Source organism: Plectropomus leopardus, chromosome 8 (assembly GCF_008729295.1).
Source record: "Plectropomus leopardus isolate mb chromosome 8, YSFRI_Pleo_2.0, whole genome shotgun sequence".
Taxonomy (NCBI): domain Eukaryota; kingdom Metazoa; phylum Chordata; class Actinopteri; order Perciformes; family Serranidae; genus Plectropomus; species Plectropomus leopardus.
Genome location: NC_056470.1, coordinates 19,529,161 through 19,548,687, shown reverse-complemented (window position 1 = coordinate 19,548,687; position 19,527 = coordinate 19,529,161). Strand labels below are relative to the sequence as shown.

Here is a 19,527-nt window from a genome sequence, read left to right as displayed (position 1 = left end):
CAAATATATATTTCTGTAAAAAGTGGCATTAAAATTCGTTCTGTTGCCTTGCATCTTTTCACTGTGCAGGAATGCCATCTTTTGACATAGCTTATTTCTGTTTTTTTTTTTTTTTTAGCTGTATTGCCCAGTTTAAAATCTTTGTTAGAAAAGTAATTAAAAAGTAATAACGTGTCATTAAAATGTTACATTACCTTTATTATATATATGTGTGTGTATATATATATATATATATATATATATATATTGCAAACTGCAAGAGGGCCTTGCTATTTTTGCCCACACACTTGACTGTTAGGACTGAACACCCAACCAAGGCATACAAAATATGCAATACAAAATATTTATTTTACAAAGCAGGAAAAACACAGGCGATTAACATACAGGCTGTACCAAATATGAAACTTAAATACTTCATCTTGAGGTTTATACAGCAAAATAAACTGTACATTTTAGACTGCAACACAATACATTTTTGTATAAAAATGAAAAATCTCTATACCATGCCTAATTCTATTTCACAACAATCTGCAACAAGAATTTCAGAGTCAACCCCACCACTTAAGTCTTTTATAATGTATGAAAATAAGTTTTGCATTGCCATTAAGTTGAGCAAGCCTGAGAAATCTAAGTCATAATGATCATTTGACTTTTTGAAAATTGATGTGATTTCTTTCACAGTTTTTGTCATTCCTTAATATTAGTGTTCTGATCACAATGACATAAGCATTTATCCACAGCAAAAGAAAAAGCATTATCACAGTGAAAAAATTCCCTTAAAATACAATTAACAGTGCATTTTGTTAAACCTATACATGCCTGGGTTATTTTCTGTACACACATCTCCATTGTATTCTGTAATCACTTGTGTTGTTGTATTGTTTTTAGGATTTGTAATACAGTGTTTATGGAGGATGCTGTGGAGAAGCACGATCAGGGGAAACCTCAAAATGGTCCTCACAGAACTCATATGTAGGACTGTTGTCTGGAAAGTCCCCGTCCTGAGGTGGAGAGTGTTCTGATGTCTCGGCAGGATCAGCGTGAGGTTTCTTGATGTTTTGTGGTAGTTTCAGAAACCTGAGGGGAGGCAGAGACAAGGCAAGAACAAATAATTAGTGTGTTGTTGTGCGAAAAGAAAGCAGACAAAGTATAAAGAGAAAGGGACAGAGACCTAAAGAGAAGTTTTTGTCCTCGCTCCTTCTTTATTATGTTGAGCTTGTAGTAGTGTCTCAAAGCCCGGGACATTTTCTCGTAGGTCATATTGTCTCGGTTCTGTAAAAACAGATTGCACATCATCAAGGACCTCCAGAACAACATTTACTCTGCTCCCATGTCCCCTGTTTGTGTTATTTTGTCCCCAACTGTGTGTTAAGATGACCACACAGACATGGGTGCTCACCTTGTGGTTTCCCCAGAGACGCGCCAGTCCGTTAGGGTCAACCACCCTGAACACAAGGCTGTCCTGGTCTTCCCATCGTATGTATTCTTGATAACGATCGTCGCAAAGCAGCTGATACACATAGTCCCACAGCAGTCTGCACTCTGGACGTAATTACACCAGCAAGACACATGTTGCCAAAACTTTTACTACTGTCATTTAATACTTATATTATTAAAGCTTTGCTACGTCTTATGCATCTGCAAGGATGTCATTTCTAAAACTCATTTAAAGGGGTTATGCAAAATCCAAAGCATGTGAGTTGTCTGGACGTGGTTCTTAACTTAGAGGTGACTGAGCTGGCAGCAAGCAGCTAATGATGCTAGTTCCATAAAAAGCTGTACACAATATCAATGGTGATGAAAGAGCTAACAGCAGCCCCTTATACACTGTGTGTGCAAGGCAGGAAAATGGCGCCATAATGCCGGCTTGTTGTATTACATAAAAGGTTTGATCGTAAAGCCAGTAGCAGAGGTAGCAACAGCACTGAAACGGTGTCTGTGTAAAAGGGACAGCCGGCAGGAAAGGATCATGAGGAGTACAGGTTTGACGTGTCTTGCATGTGACTCAAACTTAGCCATTAGCAGGTAACTCAATGAATAAGAACAGCTGTCGGAAATGTCCCAGAATTGGGAAAACAATGACGTCCTGGAGCTCATTACCCTCACAGCAGAGGACGAGACAAGCCGGCATATAACAGAAGTTAAGTGATTGTTATTGCCATGTTAATGCCATTGTTGTTGTTTAGAAAGACTGCTGACGTGTATGTTGTGTCACACTAGAGGCAGACACTGTTGTGTTACATGTCACACCCATCAAGCCTCTTTTGTGTCCGCAGTGCCAGCATGCTGTCTTAAATCTCTCACTGGAGTGGCTTGATGTCATAGTTGTTTGGTCCTGTATAATGGTCCTGGTGAACGCCATATGAGCAGTGCAAAGCAGCTGCAATGAACTACTGTGGGATGTACATATGCATTAACATACACAAGCAACCAGACCGGCGTATCACAACAAATCACAGAAAAGCTCAGATTACAACATACAGAAGTTATGTGACTTCAATCTCTGCACGGGACGCCATTACTCCACTATATCTTTATGTAGCAGTTGTTTGCTGCTCAATTATTACTCTGAATGTCACCTACAGAACTTTTTAAGCAATATTTTTACTTTTACAAAAGAATAAAATGATCCTGAATTCCCAGTTTAAGGCTATTTGCAGCTCAAACTCACGTTAAATTCATTGTCTAAGGTTTTCTGGTCTTTTGCTCTTTGCTCTGCCTCACAGACAAAATCAGAGTGACTACTGAGGACAGCTGAAGTACATATGTGGCTGAAGAACAATGTTACATCAAAATGTTGGACTGAAACTTTGGCTGGCAAAGAAGAGCGCCTTATTCATGCATGTGTTGATCTGCGTATCAGACTTATGCCTAAGAGTTGTCTGCTCTCTAGTGGTCATATCACTGCACCTCTTCTCAGACAAAATACATTTGTTTTGTGTGTTTTCCAAGTGAATAATTATGTTAATAATGAAACCTACCTGGGATATGGCCATGAGCTTTGTGTAGTGGGCTCCTTGGCTTTTCTCGACTGGACAGGTTGAGCGGCTCCTGGATGACTGTCTGAGTTTGAGGAGGACACTGAACTTGGTTTTGGGGCAATGCAGAGACAGCTACTGATCCATCTGTCAGAGAGAGAAAGAAAATAGAGAACAACACAGAGAGAGGGACAGAAAATCAGACATTACAGCAAAAAATCACAGCTGCAGGGCACTGTATTTCTTATAATGTTATACGCACTGGTGTTTGTGAATGGAGCAGTGTAAGTGTAAAAGATCAAAGGCCGATCTCTGGGAGGTGACATGGGCTCTGGCTGGCTGCTTACAGTGGTTACAACAGCTGCGGACACGGCAGTGGTGAAAGCCAGGGAAACTGAGAGAGAAATATGAGGAACTGTGACAAAGAGCTAAACTGAAAGCAAAAGCAACCTTTTAACAGCTTAAACATTTTACAATCACGGGTTTACCAAAGGCGAGTGCAATGTTCAGCACAAATTTGAATGCATACAGCATGTAGAGCAAAGTGATTGTTTTGGACTCTGGAGTTGTAAGATCATTGGTTTCCAGGTAACAGCGACACACCCATTTGCACAACTAACTTCTTATAGCGGAAAGCACCTATTTTAATGGAGAGTGTATGCATGTGTATTTCTCTACTGAAGAGTAAACTGCCCCAACCTGATTTGCTAAGTATCAAAGTAAATTTGCTGAAGAAGTGTACTCATGCACAGATTTAAAGCACTAGTACTTAAGGTTTCCATTTAGTTTTATATTTATACAAAATATTGTCATTTTTGATCCCCCACATTGCAGCTGTAAATAAAGTTTTTTTACGTGCAAAACATCGTACATTATGCATTTCAGTTTGTTTGACAAACTAACAGCATATATTGGAGAGAGACTTCTCCACATCTGGACCAGCACCAACATAAAAAAGGTTGCTTACAATAGTGTAACACCCTGAAAGTGGCTGTTGTTCATTGTACTGTTTAGTTTCTCTTTCTAAATGTAGGACTACTCATTTGACATTGAGATTACTTCTTTAGCCCCTGGTCCTCACATGTATAGTAAAATGTAAATTTTAAATTAGTTAAGTGTATAGGGGAAACATGAGTTGGTCAGGGTTAAACTTAGCCGAATGGCTGTCTCCACAAATACAGTAAAACAAACGTAGAAAGAGCATGAATTCCTGCATGATGTGTTTGTACATGCTGATCAGGAAGTAATCACAGCCACAATCTAACCAGGATAAAGCAGTTTGATTGGATACACCACAAACTGGAGCACTCAACTGTGCAGGGTGGAGGCAGTCGTTGGAAGCATTCAGGGCTCAGCCAAAACCTAGAGGGCTCTAGGAGCATGCTCCTCCGATTTTTTGTCCCCATTTCCAGCAGCTATATGCAATTTCAAGCCATTTGAGATCATAGAACACCTAAAAATCTGTACCTCATTTGTGAAAAAAATATTTACCAAGAAAAATAAAACATCCTGTAGAGCCTGCATCCTATTTTGTATGTAATTGTTCTCCGACTGTCTTCGTCATTCTGAAACTATGATACAGCAAATGTTAAGGATGACTAATTTTTACTCCAGCCACCTAAAAAGAGGTAAAAGATATTGATTATTGTTACTATTTTTTAAGTTACATAACATAGGTAGGGTAGGAATTTGGTTTAAAGATCATTACTAATCTTGAAACCTATATTTATTCACAGAATAAGAATTTAGCTGACAATCTGCTACAGTTGAATCCATATTATAATAATAATATGCTCTAACTCTGATTTGCAGCTCTAACTGCAAATCATGGATCTTAACAATAACAAGTAAATGCAATGCTGTATTGGGGATGTTCCAGTCTTTAAGTTCCATTTTTAATTTATCAGGATTGGTTATTTAGAACATGCATCCCACCTAAACGCTTGCTTATGTCTGCTGTTGCACAGGTGTCGTAAAGTTTATCATAATGCTGCTACTCCAATAAGTAGGAACAGTTTTTTTACATTATTATTTGTTGAAAAAACAAATGTGACACTAAGTGACCCATGAGAGCTATTTCTATAGAAAATAAAAACTTTAAGAATCTGTTTCTATGCAGACATGTTTTCTTTAATTGTATTGCAAAGCTATTAAACTATAGAGCATATAAACTTGATTTGTTTTAATAACTTTATAGTACTTGAAGTGTGCATTGTGCAGCTGTATTATCCAGGTCTAATTTATCTGATCAGGATTTGGTATTGGCAGATACTCAACATCAAATGACTTGCATTGAATTCAAGGGCAAAAGAAAATTGATAGAGACATCCCTACTCTGAACTGAATATTAGCTCAACAGAAGAACATTTACATAAAAATATTATATTTTAGGGAATAGCCTTGTAGGATAAACAGCATAGGCATATTTTATTATCTAAATGACAAGGTTGAAGGTATTTTAAAACCTACAATATGTGTGTGTTGCACTTTCAAGCAGTCTGCATACAGCTTATCTGACCTGCATGTTGACAGTTTTTGTCCAGAGCTTTCCTGTCCATTACAGGTAAATATTAACGTTTGATTATATTTGTTTAGCTTGATTTCTTTGTTTAGCTGAATGTCTGTATCTCTATTGCCCAGTTAATTTGTTCTCTACTAAGAACCGATCCTGTATATCTTTAAAAGTGAACTCCTTGACGTTACTGACCTTTGGCGTCATTGACTGTGGGAGGCTGGCGCTCTTGGACACTCTGAGGGGGTGTCTTGCAGCTGACTGGACTCTGAATGGGTCCAGCTGCCATGGAGGGAGACAAATTTGGGTGGTTGCAGACAACACTCCTTCTCTGCTGTTTTACACACTGCAGAATCTCATACAGAACATCACCTGCAGAAAAGAAAAATATGGTGTAAAACCAGTCAGTATATTAACTTTCTGCATGCACACTCATTTCTACCTGAGCTTGGGGAGCGGCGTCTGAAGTCTTCTTTGGTGAGCAGGCACAGGGCTCGACCATTCATCTCGAAGCGTCCCTTTTCAGGCCGGCGCAGTGAGTACTCCCTCTGAGCCCACTGGAGCCAGTGGGCAACATCCTCCTTATCCCACAGAGATGGGTTTATTCCTAGAAAACAGATCATTCAAAATCACTGTCACAGGTGGTGTTTGTGCTGTAGTAGAGGCTGCATGTTGTTGATGGAGTGGTATCTTCCAGACAAGTTTGACTCACGCAGCCGTCCAGGTAGATGCCACAAGTCATCCTGAGTGGGTGGACTGGCCAAAGGAAGCTGGTTAGGGGGGGAGTGATGCACACTGAGAGGAATGTTGACTTGCCTTCCATGAATTATGGATGTAGGACTGTTTGCTGTGGTTTCTTGCTGCAAAACATTTACACGTGCCCATAAATACCTATACAGTAATTAGTGAACAATAATGCAGTTACCTTAAAGCCTTTAAACTTTAAGTACATTTTCAGTTGCTTAAGTTGGCCACAAAACAAGATTTAAATGTCCCAATCGCCAAAAAATGTAGCTGCTCCTTGTTTGCTTTTTTTTTTTTTTATAAAGACAGCATATTATTAAGGCTTGCTCCTATAACCTTAACTCACCTTCACCGGAGAAATGGTCTCCATGGCAGTATCCTTTATCAGTTCGACTGTCCGAAAAAAAAACCTGCCAATTTCCTCATAAACAGACATAAGGCTCGTCCAATAAATGAAATAAAGTACAGGTCAAACCTCCCCAAATTCCATATTCAGTGAAGATTGAATATAACTTTCGAAGAGATTAAACTTCACTATTTTCACATCCGACCCTTCCGGGAAATGAAAACGAAAGAAACACAATCCTTGCAGGGGGTGTGTGTGAAATAGGCTGATTGGAGGAAGCTGCGGCGGATGACATTTCCAACAACATTTGAGTGCGCTTGATAATGGCGCGATCCAGCAACATGTTTATGGCAGCTTTGCCTAAATGATCTCTTCCATAAATTAAGTATGTGAGGGAGAAATGATATAGTAGACTATTTTTCTCACCTCGCGCATTTGGTAGATTAAAGACCAATTCTTGAGGTGAGCAAATAAACGAAAGTGATCTAAAATACAGTGGGAGTTTGGAAAAGTGAGAGAGAGAGACGCGCGCCTACAAAGCAGAAATAGTCCTCGGGGCTCCTCCTCCTCCTCCTCCTCCTCATGCTCACTTCACAGTCCAGCGGCTGAGGAGCGCGCTGCTGAGCGACAAACTGGATCACATACAGTGGTAGAAGAAGTAAGTAAGAAGAAGTCCAAAAGCACACTTAAACAAAAGTTCCATTAACGACACCATGTAAAAAAATGGTACTTTTATAAATTACGTGTTTGTTTTGGTTTAATATGGTACATGAATGTGTGTGTGTGTGTGTGTGTGAGTGTGATTATACAGCCATTTCAAGATCATGTTATTGTTATGTAGTTTTTATATTGTTGGGTCGTTGAATCTATGACTGGTGTGGTCCATGCAGCAGTTAAGTGAAAGTTAATGTGGGTGCAGCGCCAGACTGAGCTTATTACCTTACATAACAATAATAATAATAATGATAATAATAATGCTTTCGCATTTACACCCAAATATTTTGTACAGACTCAGATAACACACACATACATCTAGCCTATATAAAAGATTCCTTGTGACAGCAAAGCTGGTAGCTGCACCACCATTAACAAAGTATAGCTTAATTGCTCATTTTAACTAATTATAAACCTTTGGGTAGTTTAATCCCTGGCATAACATTATACTCTATAAAATTATTAGCTGTTATTGATATTTCTTAGTTACAGGACACACAGGTTCTCTCTGGATTTGTTCAAACAAGTCAACATGTCATTAGCTCAGACAAAATACTTTGTGATGTTACGTTTCCCTTGTGATGTTGCCAATTTATCCAAGGGTTGTTTTTTTTTTAAAGGGTTTATTCAGTTTAAAAGGGGGAATTTATTTCTCAACTCATAAAGGAATTCATATCCAACATCACTAGAGTGAATGTTTTTCACAGGAAAGGAAGGGTGTAAAAAATTTGAATCCAAAAGTAACAAAAGTGGTTGGTCAAATTTTAAAAGTACAATCTCTGAGATGTACTGGAGAAGAATTTAAAAGTAACAAAATTTAAGTTAACAGGTAAAGCAAGTACTTTGTACTTAATTAATTTGTACTTAATAAAGTACTTGAATAAATGAAGGCCTACTGACATTTTTTTAATATATTGATCATACTGCACTTTGAAAAGAAAAATGCTCATGCTACGTGTTTTTTCTGTCATATATCTCCAGTGATGTGGACTGAAAAGTGGGAAACAGTTGGGCCACTCGACACTATCAGTGGGAGAGTGGCTGGTCAGGTTTCTCACACTGCACAACTGGATCCCTGAGGACAGTGTTGTGCATCTGTGTGGGATCTGGGTCTGAAGTCGGCAGCAAACTGCTCACAGAGCCCGCATGCCGCCTCACAGGGGTGAATTACTCCATGGACACGCATCAAGTGAAGTATAATTGCTGACAGAGTAGAATATAGTATTTAAATTCAAGTTAATCTGTTACAAAAAGAGTGTCCTAAAGAACAAAGCACAAGACACAGTAGCAAGCCTCTGTAGCCTACCTAAAACTACCAGTAGCCATATACAAAAAAGCAAGATGTACATGAGGTGTACCAAATGCAAGATATTAATCTGCATCACAAAAAAAAAACGTTTCCAGGACTTTCACCGCTGAGAATGAAACACGCCAGAGGAGAAATAAAGTGATATATCTGTTCTATTTCAGTTCTTATGTTCATCGTTCAAATAAACATGCTCAAAGGACTCAAGGGTGTTGACATGTAATTACATTGAGTACAGTTTGATTTGAAAAAATACCAAAAAGCAAGTAAAACAATCCAGAATTCTAAATCTTTTTTTATTTTTATTTTTCATGTTTTCTTTGTTCAATAGCCATAGTCTATTCAATTTTCCATCCCCTGAGTCTGACTGTCTTTTCACACTATAGTGGACCTATAGTAGAAATCACACAAAAGAAAAATGAAATCGGAATGCACTTTTTTTCCTTACAAAGCCTATCTCTGCATGGAATATTTCTCTTTTTCTTTTCTTACTGAAAGTAAGTCAGCAAATGAAGGGACGTGACAACGTTGTGGATAAAGTCTTTCATTGTAACTTACTAGATCTGGCCAGACCTCAGGAAGAAAGCCACATAAATACACCAGATAATGAAACCAAGTAACAGTAAGTAAATTTGTCATCCAAATAAACACCTGTCTTAGACTGGCTGGTGTGTTACAACTTCCTCCTAGTTTTGACTTTCTTAGTATAAACTGTCTGGCGATGCTTCGCTGCAAAAATGTAATTTATGTATTTATTTTTTTTAATCTCTTGAACCTACTCAGGGGGCCTGATGGTGACTGCACCGAGGCTGTCATACTGTATGTGGCTACTCTGGTGAGTGATGCCAGGGGAGAACTGGTGCCCACAGACCTACACGACAGCTCTGAGAGCCTCTGCCTTTAGTATGTCAGACTGACAGACAGCACAAGCACATATATGTCACTGCCTCAAAATAAGACTGAAATCAAACTGCCAGTGAGACATTGTTTGGATTCAACACACTTGTGAGGTTTTGTATGATTACATTTATTACTTTTTGAAGATGGGAATGTTGTAACTTTTGGCAATGATTAATGATGATAAACAAATAAATGATGAATTTCTAATTTCTGACAACAAATGATCCTTCTGTAAGGGAGAATCTTAGGTTTTTCATTTAAAACATCATATATCAGTTACTGAGTGTCCACATCAATTAAAGATATAATAATCCACAATAAATTAACTGGCTTTGCAACACTGTAGCTTTAATTTTGTCACACAGGCCATCTCTCATTATATTCAAATACTTCAGATTGTTATGCTATACCTTTTACTCTTTAAGCTACCACCGGTAACTCAACAAGTAGCCTACCAGAAACTAATGAGTGGAGGTAAGTCGAGTCAAAGGGCGGTGACATTTCCAAAAAAACATGACTGTGCTTGGTGAGCGCGCGACCCAGCGGCATGTTTATGGGAAAGTTGTAGGAATTATCTCTTCTATCAAAGTATGAGGAAAACTGTTGCGTTTTCACAGTTTCGCAATTAAATATCTGAATGAGGAATTCTTATGTTAAGCAAAAATAAAACTGCACGGAGTGACTGATTAAAAACAGCAGGGGTGTGAATAACTAAACAAGAGACCACAGGACACAGTAGCGCGCGCGCCTCTGGGCTCCTCCTCTAACAGGAAGAGCGACTAAACAAACCGACATTTGAGTTTTGCAGGGCACTCGGGTACTTGCAGGGCTGCACAGCTCAACGACAAACTAGGTAAGGTGTTTATCCTGGCGAGTAGCTGTAAAGATAACTTATTCAGCAGCTCAGCTGCAGTAGTGAGACATGAAGTTGGTGTTCTGTAGATCAGGGCAATGCAACAACGCTCTCAAACATAGAGCTTATACAGATAGGCTGATATACGTCTGTATCATCGACTATATGCCTATAAAGTATGTCTACTTTACAGTGTCACGGTTAAAATAATTAGGAACTTGAAATGCTTCGTGCAGGGGCAGAATAAAATGCTCCTGACTGGAGAGAAGGCGGTGTCAGGTGTACAGGTGCTTAATGCCGCATTTTCAGGCATGCAGAAGCCACACAGTGCAGGTGAGAAAAAAGCGTTGAAAATAAAAACCACAACAAGGTATATGTTATTCGTTATGCAAAATTCAACCCTTGTGTTGTCCTTCGGGTCATTCAGACTCTAACCCTTTCGCCGTCAAAATGTGTTTTTCATACTTATACGTGTGTACTTTTAACAAAGGGAAAAATGTGAGGTAATGGGTTGGACTAAAGTAAGACTAGAGATGAACAGAATTGTCTACAATTGTACAATTTCATTTAGCAGACACTTTTATCCAAAGCGGCGTACAACACAAGCAACACAAGTAAGAATTTAGACTTAAGGAAAAAACCCTTAGTAAGTGCAAAAAGTGCTTCAGGTGTGATTGGTCACAGGTATTGCCGTCTAGTGGCAGAAGAAGTGCCGCACCCACCCCACCCCCCTTTTTTTTTTTTTTTTGGAAACCAAAGTAATAATTTGCTTGTTGTTATGCTTTTATAATAGTTAAACCAGTTGAGGTCAGAATGATCAGAGGACAAAAGTTGTATGGTAATCAGGAGGACATTACGAGGGTAAATGTAATAATCATGATCATAACATACAATTTTCATCAGTCCACTTAAATTCTACAAAGAGCCCAGTGTCTCAGAAAGTAATTTTTTATTTCACTGTAAATACTTATTTACTATAGGCCACACAGAAAATTAACTATTCACCAAAAGTAAGAAATTGAGGTAAGCAAAGTCCAACTCTGAATTACACAAAAAACAGCCTAGTTTTATATTCCTATATCTCAACTTACCTGGGTCATTCTATCTGCTGATTGCTTGAAGGTTTGACAGAAAATCAACAGGTTTAAATTTGATTTTGGATTAAATAAAGACATGGGAGTACAAAATATGTATTTCTTCAGTCTAGTTATGTTTGTTTATTTGAGAGAAAGGGAGTTTGTTGTTGTCAAACAAAGTTTAGACTAATATGTCCAAACTATAAATATATCACTTGGCATTGGAGTTTAAAAGTCAAGTGTGTCAGATTAAGGGGCATCTATTGGCAGAAATGGTATTTAATACTCATAATTATGTTTTGATTAGTTTATACCAGGTATGTCTAATTTTTGGCTCAGGGGCCAGTCATGGCCCTCCCACAGATTATAAATGGCCAGTGACTTGTCTTCCAAAATATACATAAGTGGCCTGCCTGTTTTCTGCTCATGGTAGGACTATTATACCATTGTAGACATGCACAACAAAGTAGGAACTACACAGGCAGAAGCAATGTGTTTTCATAAAGAGACAATAAACAAGCAAACAAAGACAGTAGTGTGACAGCGTCAAAGCAAAGGCCACACATTTTCACATTATCTACTCTGGCCCCCATTCAAAAAAGTCTGGACACCCCTGGTTTATATCTCCTGAAAATAGGAATTGTTGTGTTTACGTCATCTTAGATTGAGCTGTTTGTGTCAGCATACGGAGCAGGCTGTCTTCCATGGAGTCCACCTTGTTGCTCTACAGTCACTCAGAACACACAAAGCAAACACTGGTTGTAGATAGGACCATTCGTGTTTTCATGTCGGCCACCCTAGTTCTTCTACATGCTTGGCACCCTAAGGATGTTTCAGTTCTGTAACCTCACCACTAGATTCCATTAAATCCTACACACTGGATCTTTATTTAATCTACTCTATATGAAGATGCCACTATTTTGATGCATTTCAATCTGTATTATCCCCTCCCAAATAGTTTTGGAGTCACCTAAAAATGTCCACGTCATTTTCCTTTAGCAATGTGGGCTGAAAAAGTGGGGAAACAGCTGGGCCACCCAACTCGATCAGTGGGAGGATGGCTGATCAGTAAGTTTCTCAAAGCGCGCAACCGGGTCCTTGAGGAGAATGCTGTGCAACTGCTCGGGATCAAACCTGAAGACACTGTGTTGGAGCTGGGTCACGGCCCGGGTCTGGGTCTGCAGACAGCAGCCAAACTGCTCACAAAGCCCACAGGCCGCCTCATAGGGGTCGATTATTCTACGTACATGCATCAGGTCAAGTATGAATACAGAGAGAGTGGAACAGTGTATTGCAATTCAGTTTTCTGTAACAGACTTCAAGACAAACATGTAATAAATAGGTTGTCTTAAAAGAACAATGCACATGACAGATTAACAAGCCTCTGCATGCCCAACCAAGCTGAACTGTGAATCTGTCTGTAAAGAACTCAACAAACAGGCAGCCAAAATCTGAGAAAACTTAAGCTACTTGTCAGCAACAACATTGTATTTGAAATGGGAACATTACTCGCTTTTGTATTAAAGGAATATTTCTCTTTTTTTTTGTTTCACAGATGGCAAGTGAGCGATTGAAGGAACTCGTGGCCAGTGGGAAAGTGACGCTGTACCACTGTGATGTAGCAGCGATGCCTCTGGAAGACAACTCTGTGGATAAAGTCTTTCATTGTAACTGTTACTACTTCTGGCCTGACCTCCAGAAGGGAGCCACAGAGATACACCGTGTAATGAAACCAGGTAATAGTAAGACAGACTTTATTTTCACTGCAAATCCAAATTAACACCTGTCTCACATGTGTGATATATTACCTTACTCCCAGTTTCGACTTTTTGAGCAACCACCCTCTTTAACCCTTTGAACGTGGAGCAAAATCACATCACTTTTAATTTAAAAATTAGAGCAAATTAGCTTGATTTATTTTGCAAACATGGAAAAAAGACAATGAGCAACTTCGCAAGAAATGTCCTGCAAATAGCAGGGAATAAGTGAAAAGTGACACGAAAAATGACCTGAAAATCGAAAAACAACGGAAAATGTTAAGAAAACTACATACATGTTTATCATAACTATTTAAAATTATGTTACAGAAATATATGTAGTATTACTTTTAGTAATTAGTGTTACTACTTTTTAGTAAAAGTAGTAACACTTTTTTATTGTACCTTTTTTACTATTTTTTGCTCATTTTGCAGGGTGATTTCTTGTAAAGATGTTAATTACCTTGTTCTTATGTTCGTGAAAAAAAATCTTTTGCTCAGGTTTCAAAGGGTTTAATGATGCTTCTCTGCACAAATGTTCTTTTTTTGTCTCTTGAACCCTCTCAGGAGGTCTAATGGTAGCCACACTGAGGCTGTCGAATGTGGCTGCTGTGGCAGCAAAACAACTGATACCAGGGGAAAACTGGCGCCCGGAGGCCTACATGACAGCTCTGACAGACTCTGGCTTCACTGACGTCAGAATGGAAGACAAACAGCTGAAATATGTTTCTTTTCAAGCTATCTATGCTACTGCCTCAAAATGAGATTGAAATCAAACTTAAGGTGAGAGGCTGCGTGAATTCTTCCCCACTTCTGGGATTGTTAACCTTTGGGAGACTTAGTTTATTTTGGGTTCTCCTTTCTTTGGCAGATTTTAAATGCCTGAATGAAAACATATCAAACACAGGAATTCAGTTTAATTCAATGTACATTTCTATTTGCCGAAATAACTGAATTGTTTTTAATTGTGACATGCATGCTTGTACATTATAAGTCAGACAAAAAAAGTTACGAATTATGTTCTAGTCTTGCCCAACGGAGGGAAGCACCAATACTAAATGCAAAGCACTGTAATGAAAAAAAGATAAAACACTTTACGAAGGGGCGATTGTCTTTTAAGTAAGGATTGTGTTAGGGCAAAACTGAATTCATTTCTTAACATTAATGTGAAGACATTTGAAATCTAAGTACAGTCACTAATAAAGAAACTGGAAGTCAAAGTGAGTCAACATGTTCTTGTTCTTTTTTTTTCCTGTATGTTCCAACCATAGATAGTTTATGGTTTAACCCTTTAATTGGTTTGATTTCTTTCAAAAACAGAGGGAGATGGTAACATCAGCTTAAAAAGATGTGGCCCAATAATTAGCTAAAAAAGTTACAAGAAATCACCTGAAAATATCCACAAAAAAAGGGGAAAAGGCCTAAAAGAGTGTTGAGGAAAAATAAATGTATTTATTTTAGATATTTATTATAACATAATCTTAAATATAAAATTATTTTAGTTTTAAATAAAGTTTTTCGGGGAGCATTTTTCCCTAAATTTTGGGCAATTTTAGAAATAATCCTCTTTTTTCTTTTTCAATAATAATATGTTTTAGGCAACTGTCTTATCACATTCTACTTAACCTATTGCATGCAACTTTTGAGACATTTCTAGCCCAGTTGGTCATTACCCTTTTCCCGATGTTTTAGAAAGAAATTAAACCAGTTTTAAAGGTCAAAAAGCTTGTGGGAAGTGTCTGAACCTAGCACAAAAAAAAATCATTATCCAGGTTTCAAAGGGGTTTGAAGTGGTACATTTAAAGACATCACCGGCTATTCAACGGTAGGCGGCGATCGTTGCCCGGTGGGGTGCAAATCACCATTAAAACAGGAGAAGAAGAAGTTGAACACGGGAGGTGACGTAGGAGAGGGAAATCCAAAACACAGCTCACGTCCTCTTCTCTCAGGCGGGTTTGTCAAGTCCAAAAGTGAAGTTGGGCTGTAAGCGGACGACAGTTGATAAAACGAGACTAAAGTAAGATTTAGTATCATGTAAACAATATCTTATTTTGTTATTGCACTCACAAAGACAGCCGGTGTCATTCAGCAAGCTAAAACGTCATCTCGGAGTTGATAACAGCACAGCTAACGTTACAAAATGAATGACGTCTGGTGTTTATGATATCAAAAGCAACATTTTTATTAACTCACCGGGCTAACTTGGCTATATTTCGGCTGGTCATAAAGAACATAAAACACGAGGGGTCCCTTCTCATTGCCAGGTGTTTTGTGATTATTCGTGATTTGTGTCAATTTACTTAATTGTAGCAAAATGCAGAGAGCTTCCCGTTTGAAGCGTGAACTTCAGATGCTGAGCACCGAGCCACCTCCTGGGATTACATGCTGGCAGACTGAGGACAGGATAGACGACCTCCGGGCACGTAAGTCTTTCATATAGCGTAAGGGACTACTTTACTTTTTGATGGTTTATGACTTTTTGTCTGTCTGTCTATATATCTATCTACAAAAAGTTTTTCTTTCTTGAGCCTTCTCGAGTGGCTGTGGGAAAATGCACAACCCTCCATTCAGTATAAATATCCACATTTCACAGTTTCTAAGTTATGCTATTTTGGAGATTTTAAAAGAAAAAAAAACCTTGTGGATTTTGGGCTTCTGAGGGTATTGAAAATGTTTTCAAAATATGACCACTTAAAGTTGAATGTCCCTCCCCTAAGCCAAAACAAAAAAACATAATTCCCTCCCCAGATATCTAAAAGATGTATATAATTCTTGTATGTAGGTGTAGATCAGTTGTCACTTTGTCATCTACAGTTCTTCTGCATCTTTTAACATGAAAAAGAAAACAAGACCACATAACGCTGGTACTGGCATCCCTCCACTGGCTTCCAGTAAGTTTTAGGATTTATTTTAAGATTGGGATTGGGAAGGTTGTTTCTTCATATCTCAGGTAGAGCACTGACGTCCACTGATCAGATGCTCCTGGATGTTCCCTGAAGTAGACATAAAAACATACAAACATCTATATAAAAACGGTTCAGAACGTAGAAACCTTTCAATCACTGCAAAAAAAACCCCACCTCTTCTTGTTGACATACGGTTGATCTGCGCATGATACCTTGATCAGTTTCATGCTCCTCTGGGCTGCAATCAGTTCTCTGTTATGTTTATTTTTATTTTTTTTTATTGTTTTCTCATTGTATTGTGTCTGTTCAGCACTTTGGTCAACTGCAGTAGTTTTAAACATGCTCTACAACTAATGTTTGACTTGACTTAAATATCCATATCGGAAGTTCCTCCCCTGTTTTGCAGCATCCTCTCCTTTGTCATAAATAACAGACACTCCCTTTCTGCATTTTTAATCAGCAGTGTTCTTAATACAGATGGCTGACAAAACTGAATAAATGAGTAAGAAAACATAACGCATGCATTTTACAAACACACTTTTTATTTGGGATTCCTTCCATTTTTAACCCTTGTGTATATGGCAAGTTAAATGCCTATTTTATCCTCGTGATCAGGCATTTTTTATCTCCTTCTCTGCTGTACAGAGATAGTGGGTGGAACAGGGACCCCATATGAAGGTGGACTCTTCTCCTTGGAGATCAAGATCCCTGAGAGGTACATGTTCTCAAAGCATAAACATTGACATTAGGGCTGGCAACTGTTTAAAAATATCCAATACCAGTACCAATACCAGTTTCCATAAAGTCATACCAATAAAGTACTTAATTTGATACTTTTTTCCTACTTCAGTTGGTAGTCATCATGTGAATGGGAGCGTTTCAGTTGCATAATATGGCTCCACCACTCTCCCCGTTTAAATGATAATTACAGAAATACATTCTGAAAGTGTTCAAATTATTAAAATATTTATCAAATAACTGTACAAACAACTCAGTCAAAAGCATCACACCTGACTTCACCACAGCAAATACTGTATGAGACAGGTTGTAGCAGCTGTGGTCATGAGCCAATCACACATGGACCCCAGTAGGATAAGCTGTGCTGCAGGGCACAGCTAATGGGGATCTGAACAAATAATCAAATAAACAAATGGTGCATTCTTTTGAAGAACTTGCTGTGACTGGCTGCCAGCAAAACCATACTAATTACTAAGTTTAATGCTAAGCTTTTTAAAAAAATATATGGGTACAAAATGATTGAATGCAGGTATTGTTTGGAAAATTGGGGTTTCAGCACTACTTATTTTAGTCAATACTTTAGGTATTGAGTACAAATACTCTGCTCTAATTGATATGTTCTCTCTCTCTCTCTCTCTCTCATTTCCACGTTATAAACACTGACTGTTATCTACTTGGACTGACCTGCTGTTTTCCTCTTTTAGGTACCCATTTGAGCCTCCCAAGATGCGATTCTTGACCCCTATCTACCACCCAAACATCGACAATTCAGGACGCATCTGCCATGATGCCCTCAAACTCCCACCAAAGGTTGTCGTAATTACCAAAAAAAAAAAAAAAGTTTTTCATCCACTTCCATTCTGGTTTTGTTTGCCTGCTGTCAAATTGTTACTGACATTTTTCTTTTAATATTTAGGGTGCCTGGAAGCCATCCTTAAACATCTCTACAGTCCTCACCTCCATTCAGCTGCTCATGGCTGAGCCCAATCCAGACGACCCACTCATGGCGGATATAGTGAGTCACACATAATTTTGCATTCAAAGATATGTTAAAGTATCATACATCTCTTACAGTAGAAAAACTTTATTGCATCATGAAATTGTGGTGTTTATTTTGCTTTTGTGAATATTATAATACAAAAAATGACAACAGAGCTTTTGCAAAACAAAAATTAGAATGAGACATTAGACATTAGAATGAGAACTAAATTACATTATACCTAAGAAGAATTTTATACTCTCTACAGTATGTATTTTTATTTCAAACCAGAGGCTTTGCGCAACAATAACATGTTAATTTATCATTATCACTCTCAAATTTTTACCTTTTCTCACAAAAAAATCCTCCTGCAGTCTTAAAATTGCAATAGAGAGCATTTGAATTGTCATGCTGGGATCAATTGTGTATCTCTGCCGTATACGCCTTTGAAGAGACGCTTACATTTTTTTAATTCAGTCATCAGAGTTCAAATACAACAAACAGCTGTTCACGGAGAAGGCCAAAAAGTGGACAGAAGAACACGCTATTCAGAAGAACTTGGTAAGTCTTTCTGATCTTAGGGTAAAGCAGTTGTAACATATTAACCTTTTGTTTATGATTGAAACAGTTTTCCTCTTTTAAATTTTTTGATTTCATTATGTACTGACTGACGTCAGGTAGTCCGCATTATTCTTAATGGGTGGCTTGATTATTGTCAATTCAGGGTTCCTGTGCAGTTTCAGAAAGTATGGAATATGATTTTGGTAATTTCCCAGTCTGGATAAATATGAAAAAAGAAAAGAGAGTATGGAAAATATTTGTGTTTCCAGACTTTTTCCCAATAATATATTTATTAAATATGTTAAGGTACCATAACATGAGTGTAAATGTTAATTGATTTATATGAGCATCAGTACCTGGCTACAATCTCCTCGCAATTATTTGGCAATATTAATATGATACATAGTCAGAATATAACATACATTTTAACAGTTGGATTTTAAAACAATTAATTTACATAATAAACATTGATCTATCTGTACTCATATGTCAAATATGAAAATCTACAGAAAAGTCCTGAAATATGAGTCTGGAAAGGTATGGACTTTGGAAAAGGAAAATGTGTAGAAGCCGTGTCAGTTGGTCCATAGTACATTACTGTGTTATTGTGTAAACTGTGTAGTGGTATATTTTTACCACAAGGTGGTGCTGTGGTCCATCGATAGAATGTTTACTAATTTAATATTCACTTGCAACAAAGTACAACCTGATTGATGTTCAAATTTGACCTCCACATTTCATACTTCTTAGTTTTGCGATGTGGTAAAGCATATATGGGCAATGCTGTCATTGTCTAAAGTTTGTATCTGTCTTTATTCAGGGAGTGGTGCAGGGCAACAAAGAAAATACTCCGGATCCGAAAGTTTCATCCCGCAAAAGAGAGGCTTTCAGCGCAATGCAGGAGGCAGAAGAGCCAGCAAAGAAAACCTGTGCCTAGTTTCCATTTCACTTGTCAGAACCGCAGGTCTCTCTTTTTCAGAGTCACCATGCCTTATACACCTGTCTTATTTTGAGGAGTTTGATTTTGATTTGAATTTTAATTCACGGCTAACACCTTCTTCCATTTACTATGTATTCATTCATCTTCCTAAACCAGAAATACCCACATATTTATATGTATAACGTTTATGTTTGTGTTTCGATATTAAATGTTATTT

At 38.0% G+C, this 19,527-nt stretch overlaps 3 protein-coding genes across 4 annotated transcripts; 2 read left to right on the top strand and 1 right to left on the bottom strand.

The window, feature by feature from the left end:
* Positions 1 to 349: 349 nt before the first annotated feature.
* Positions 350 to 7,058, bottom strand: etv7 (ETS variant transcription factor 7). Of its 2 annotated transcripts, XM_042492398.1 has the most exons (9): positions 6,581 to 6,810; positions 6,203 to 6,350; positions 5,933 to 6,097; positions 5,686 to 5,862; positions 3,241 to 3,372; positions 2,982 to 3,125; positions 1,400 to 1,542; positions 1,172 to 1,272; positions 350 to 1,077 (listed from the first exon to the last, which is right to left on the bottom strand). In XM_042492398.1, exons 1-9 carry the CDS (start codon positions 6,668 to 6,670, stop codon positions 906 to 908), a joined length of 1,272 nt encoding a protein of 423 aa, XP_042348332.1. In that variant the 5' UTR covers positions 6,671 to 6,810; the 3' UTR covers positions 350 to 905. The 2 variants fall into 2 exon arrangements, with proteins under 2 accessions (XP_042348332.1, XP_042348333.1); XM_042492399.1 differs by lacking the exon at positions 3,241 to 3,372 and having other exon boundaries at positions 6,581 to 7,058.
* A 3,219-nt stretch (positions 7,059 to 10,277) lies between these two features.
* zgc:194242 (uncharacterized protein LOC100005854 homolog) lies at positions 10,278 to 14,395 on the top strand. Its single transcript, XM_042492418.1, has 4 exons — positions 10,278 to 10,353; positions 12,429 to 12,685; positions 12,985 to 13,165; positions 13,754 to 14,395. Exons 2-4 carry the CDS (start codon positions 12,431 to 12,433, stop codon positions 13,948 to 13,950), a joined length of 633 nt encoding a protein of 210 aa, XP_042348352.1. The 5' UTR covers positions 10,278 to 10,353; positions 12,429 to 12,430; the 3' UTR covers positions 13,951 to 14,395.
* Positions 14,396 to 15,083: 688 nt separating this feature from the next.
* Positions 15,084 to 19,517, top strand: ube2t (ubiquitin-conjugating enzyme E2T (putative)). Its single transcript, XM_042492420.1, has 7 exons — positions 15,084 to 15,203; positions 15,497 to 15,609; positions 16,738 to 16,807; positions 17,535 to 17,640; positions 17,747 to 17,845; positions 18,287 to 18,370; positions 19,191 to 19,517. Exons 2-7 carry the CDS (start codon positions 15,501 to 15,503, stop codon positions 19,305 to 19,307), a joined length of 585 nt encoding a protein of 194 aa, XP_042348354.1. The 5' UTR covers positions 15,084 to 15,203; positions 15,497 to 15,500; the 3' UTR covers positions 19,308 to 19,517.
* The last annotated feature ends 10 nt before the right edge of the window (positions 19,518 to 19,527 follow it).

Coding starts and splice junctions, on each gene's coding strand:
- etv7 (XM_042492398.1), bottom strand. CDS start 6,670: ATGTCTGTTTATGAGGAAATTGGCAGGTTTTTTTTTCGGACAGTCGAA. Junction 3,126..3,240: donor TGCTCCATTCACAAACACCA/GTGCGTATAACA, acceptor TCTCTCTGACAG/ATGGATCAGTAGCTGTCTCT. Junction 1,078..1,171: donor GGACAAAAACTTCTCTTTAG/GTCTCTGTCCCT, acceptor GCCTCCCCTCAG/GTTTCTGAAACTACCACAAA.
- ube2t (XM_042492420.1), top strand. CDS start 15,501: ATGCAGAGAGCTTCCCGTTTGAAGCGTGAACTTCAGATGCTGAGCACC. Junction 17,846..18,286: donor ACCCACTCATGGCGGATATA/GTGAGTCACACA, acceptor TTTTTAATTCAG/TCATCAGAGTTCAAATACAA. Junction 18,371..19,190: donor ACGCTATTCAGAAGAACTTG/GTAAGTCTTTCT, acceptor GTCTTTATTCAG/GGAGTGGTGCAGGGCAACAA.
- zgc:194242 (XM_042492418.1), top strand. CDS start 12,431: ATGTGGGCTGAAAAAGTGGGGAAACAGCTGGGCCACCCAACTCGATCA. Junction 12,686..12,984: donor ATTCTACGTACATGCATCAG/GTCAAGTATGAA, acceptor TTTGTTTCACAG/ATGGCAAGTGAGCGATTGAA. Junction 13,166..13,753: donor ACACCGTGTAATGAAACCAG/GTAATAGTAAGA, acceptor GAACCCTCTCAG/GAGGTCTAATGGTAGCCACA.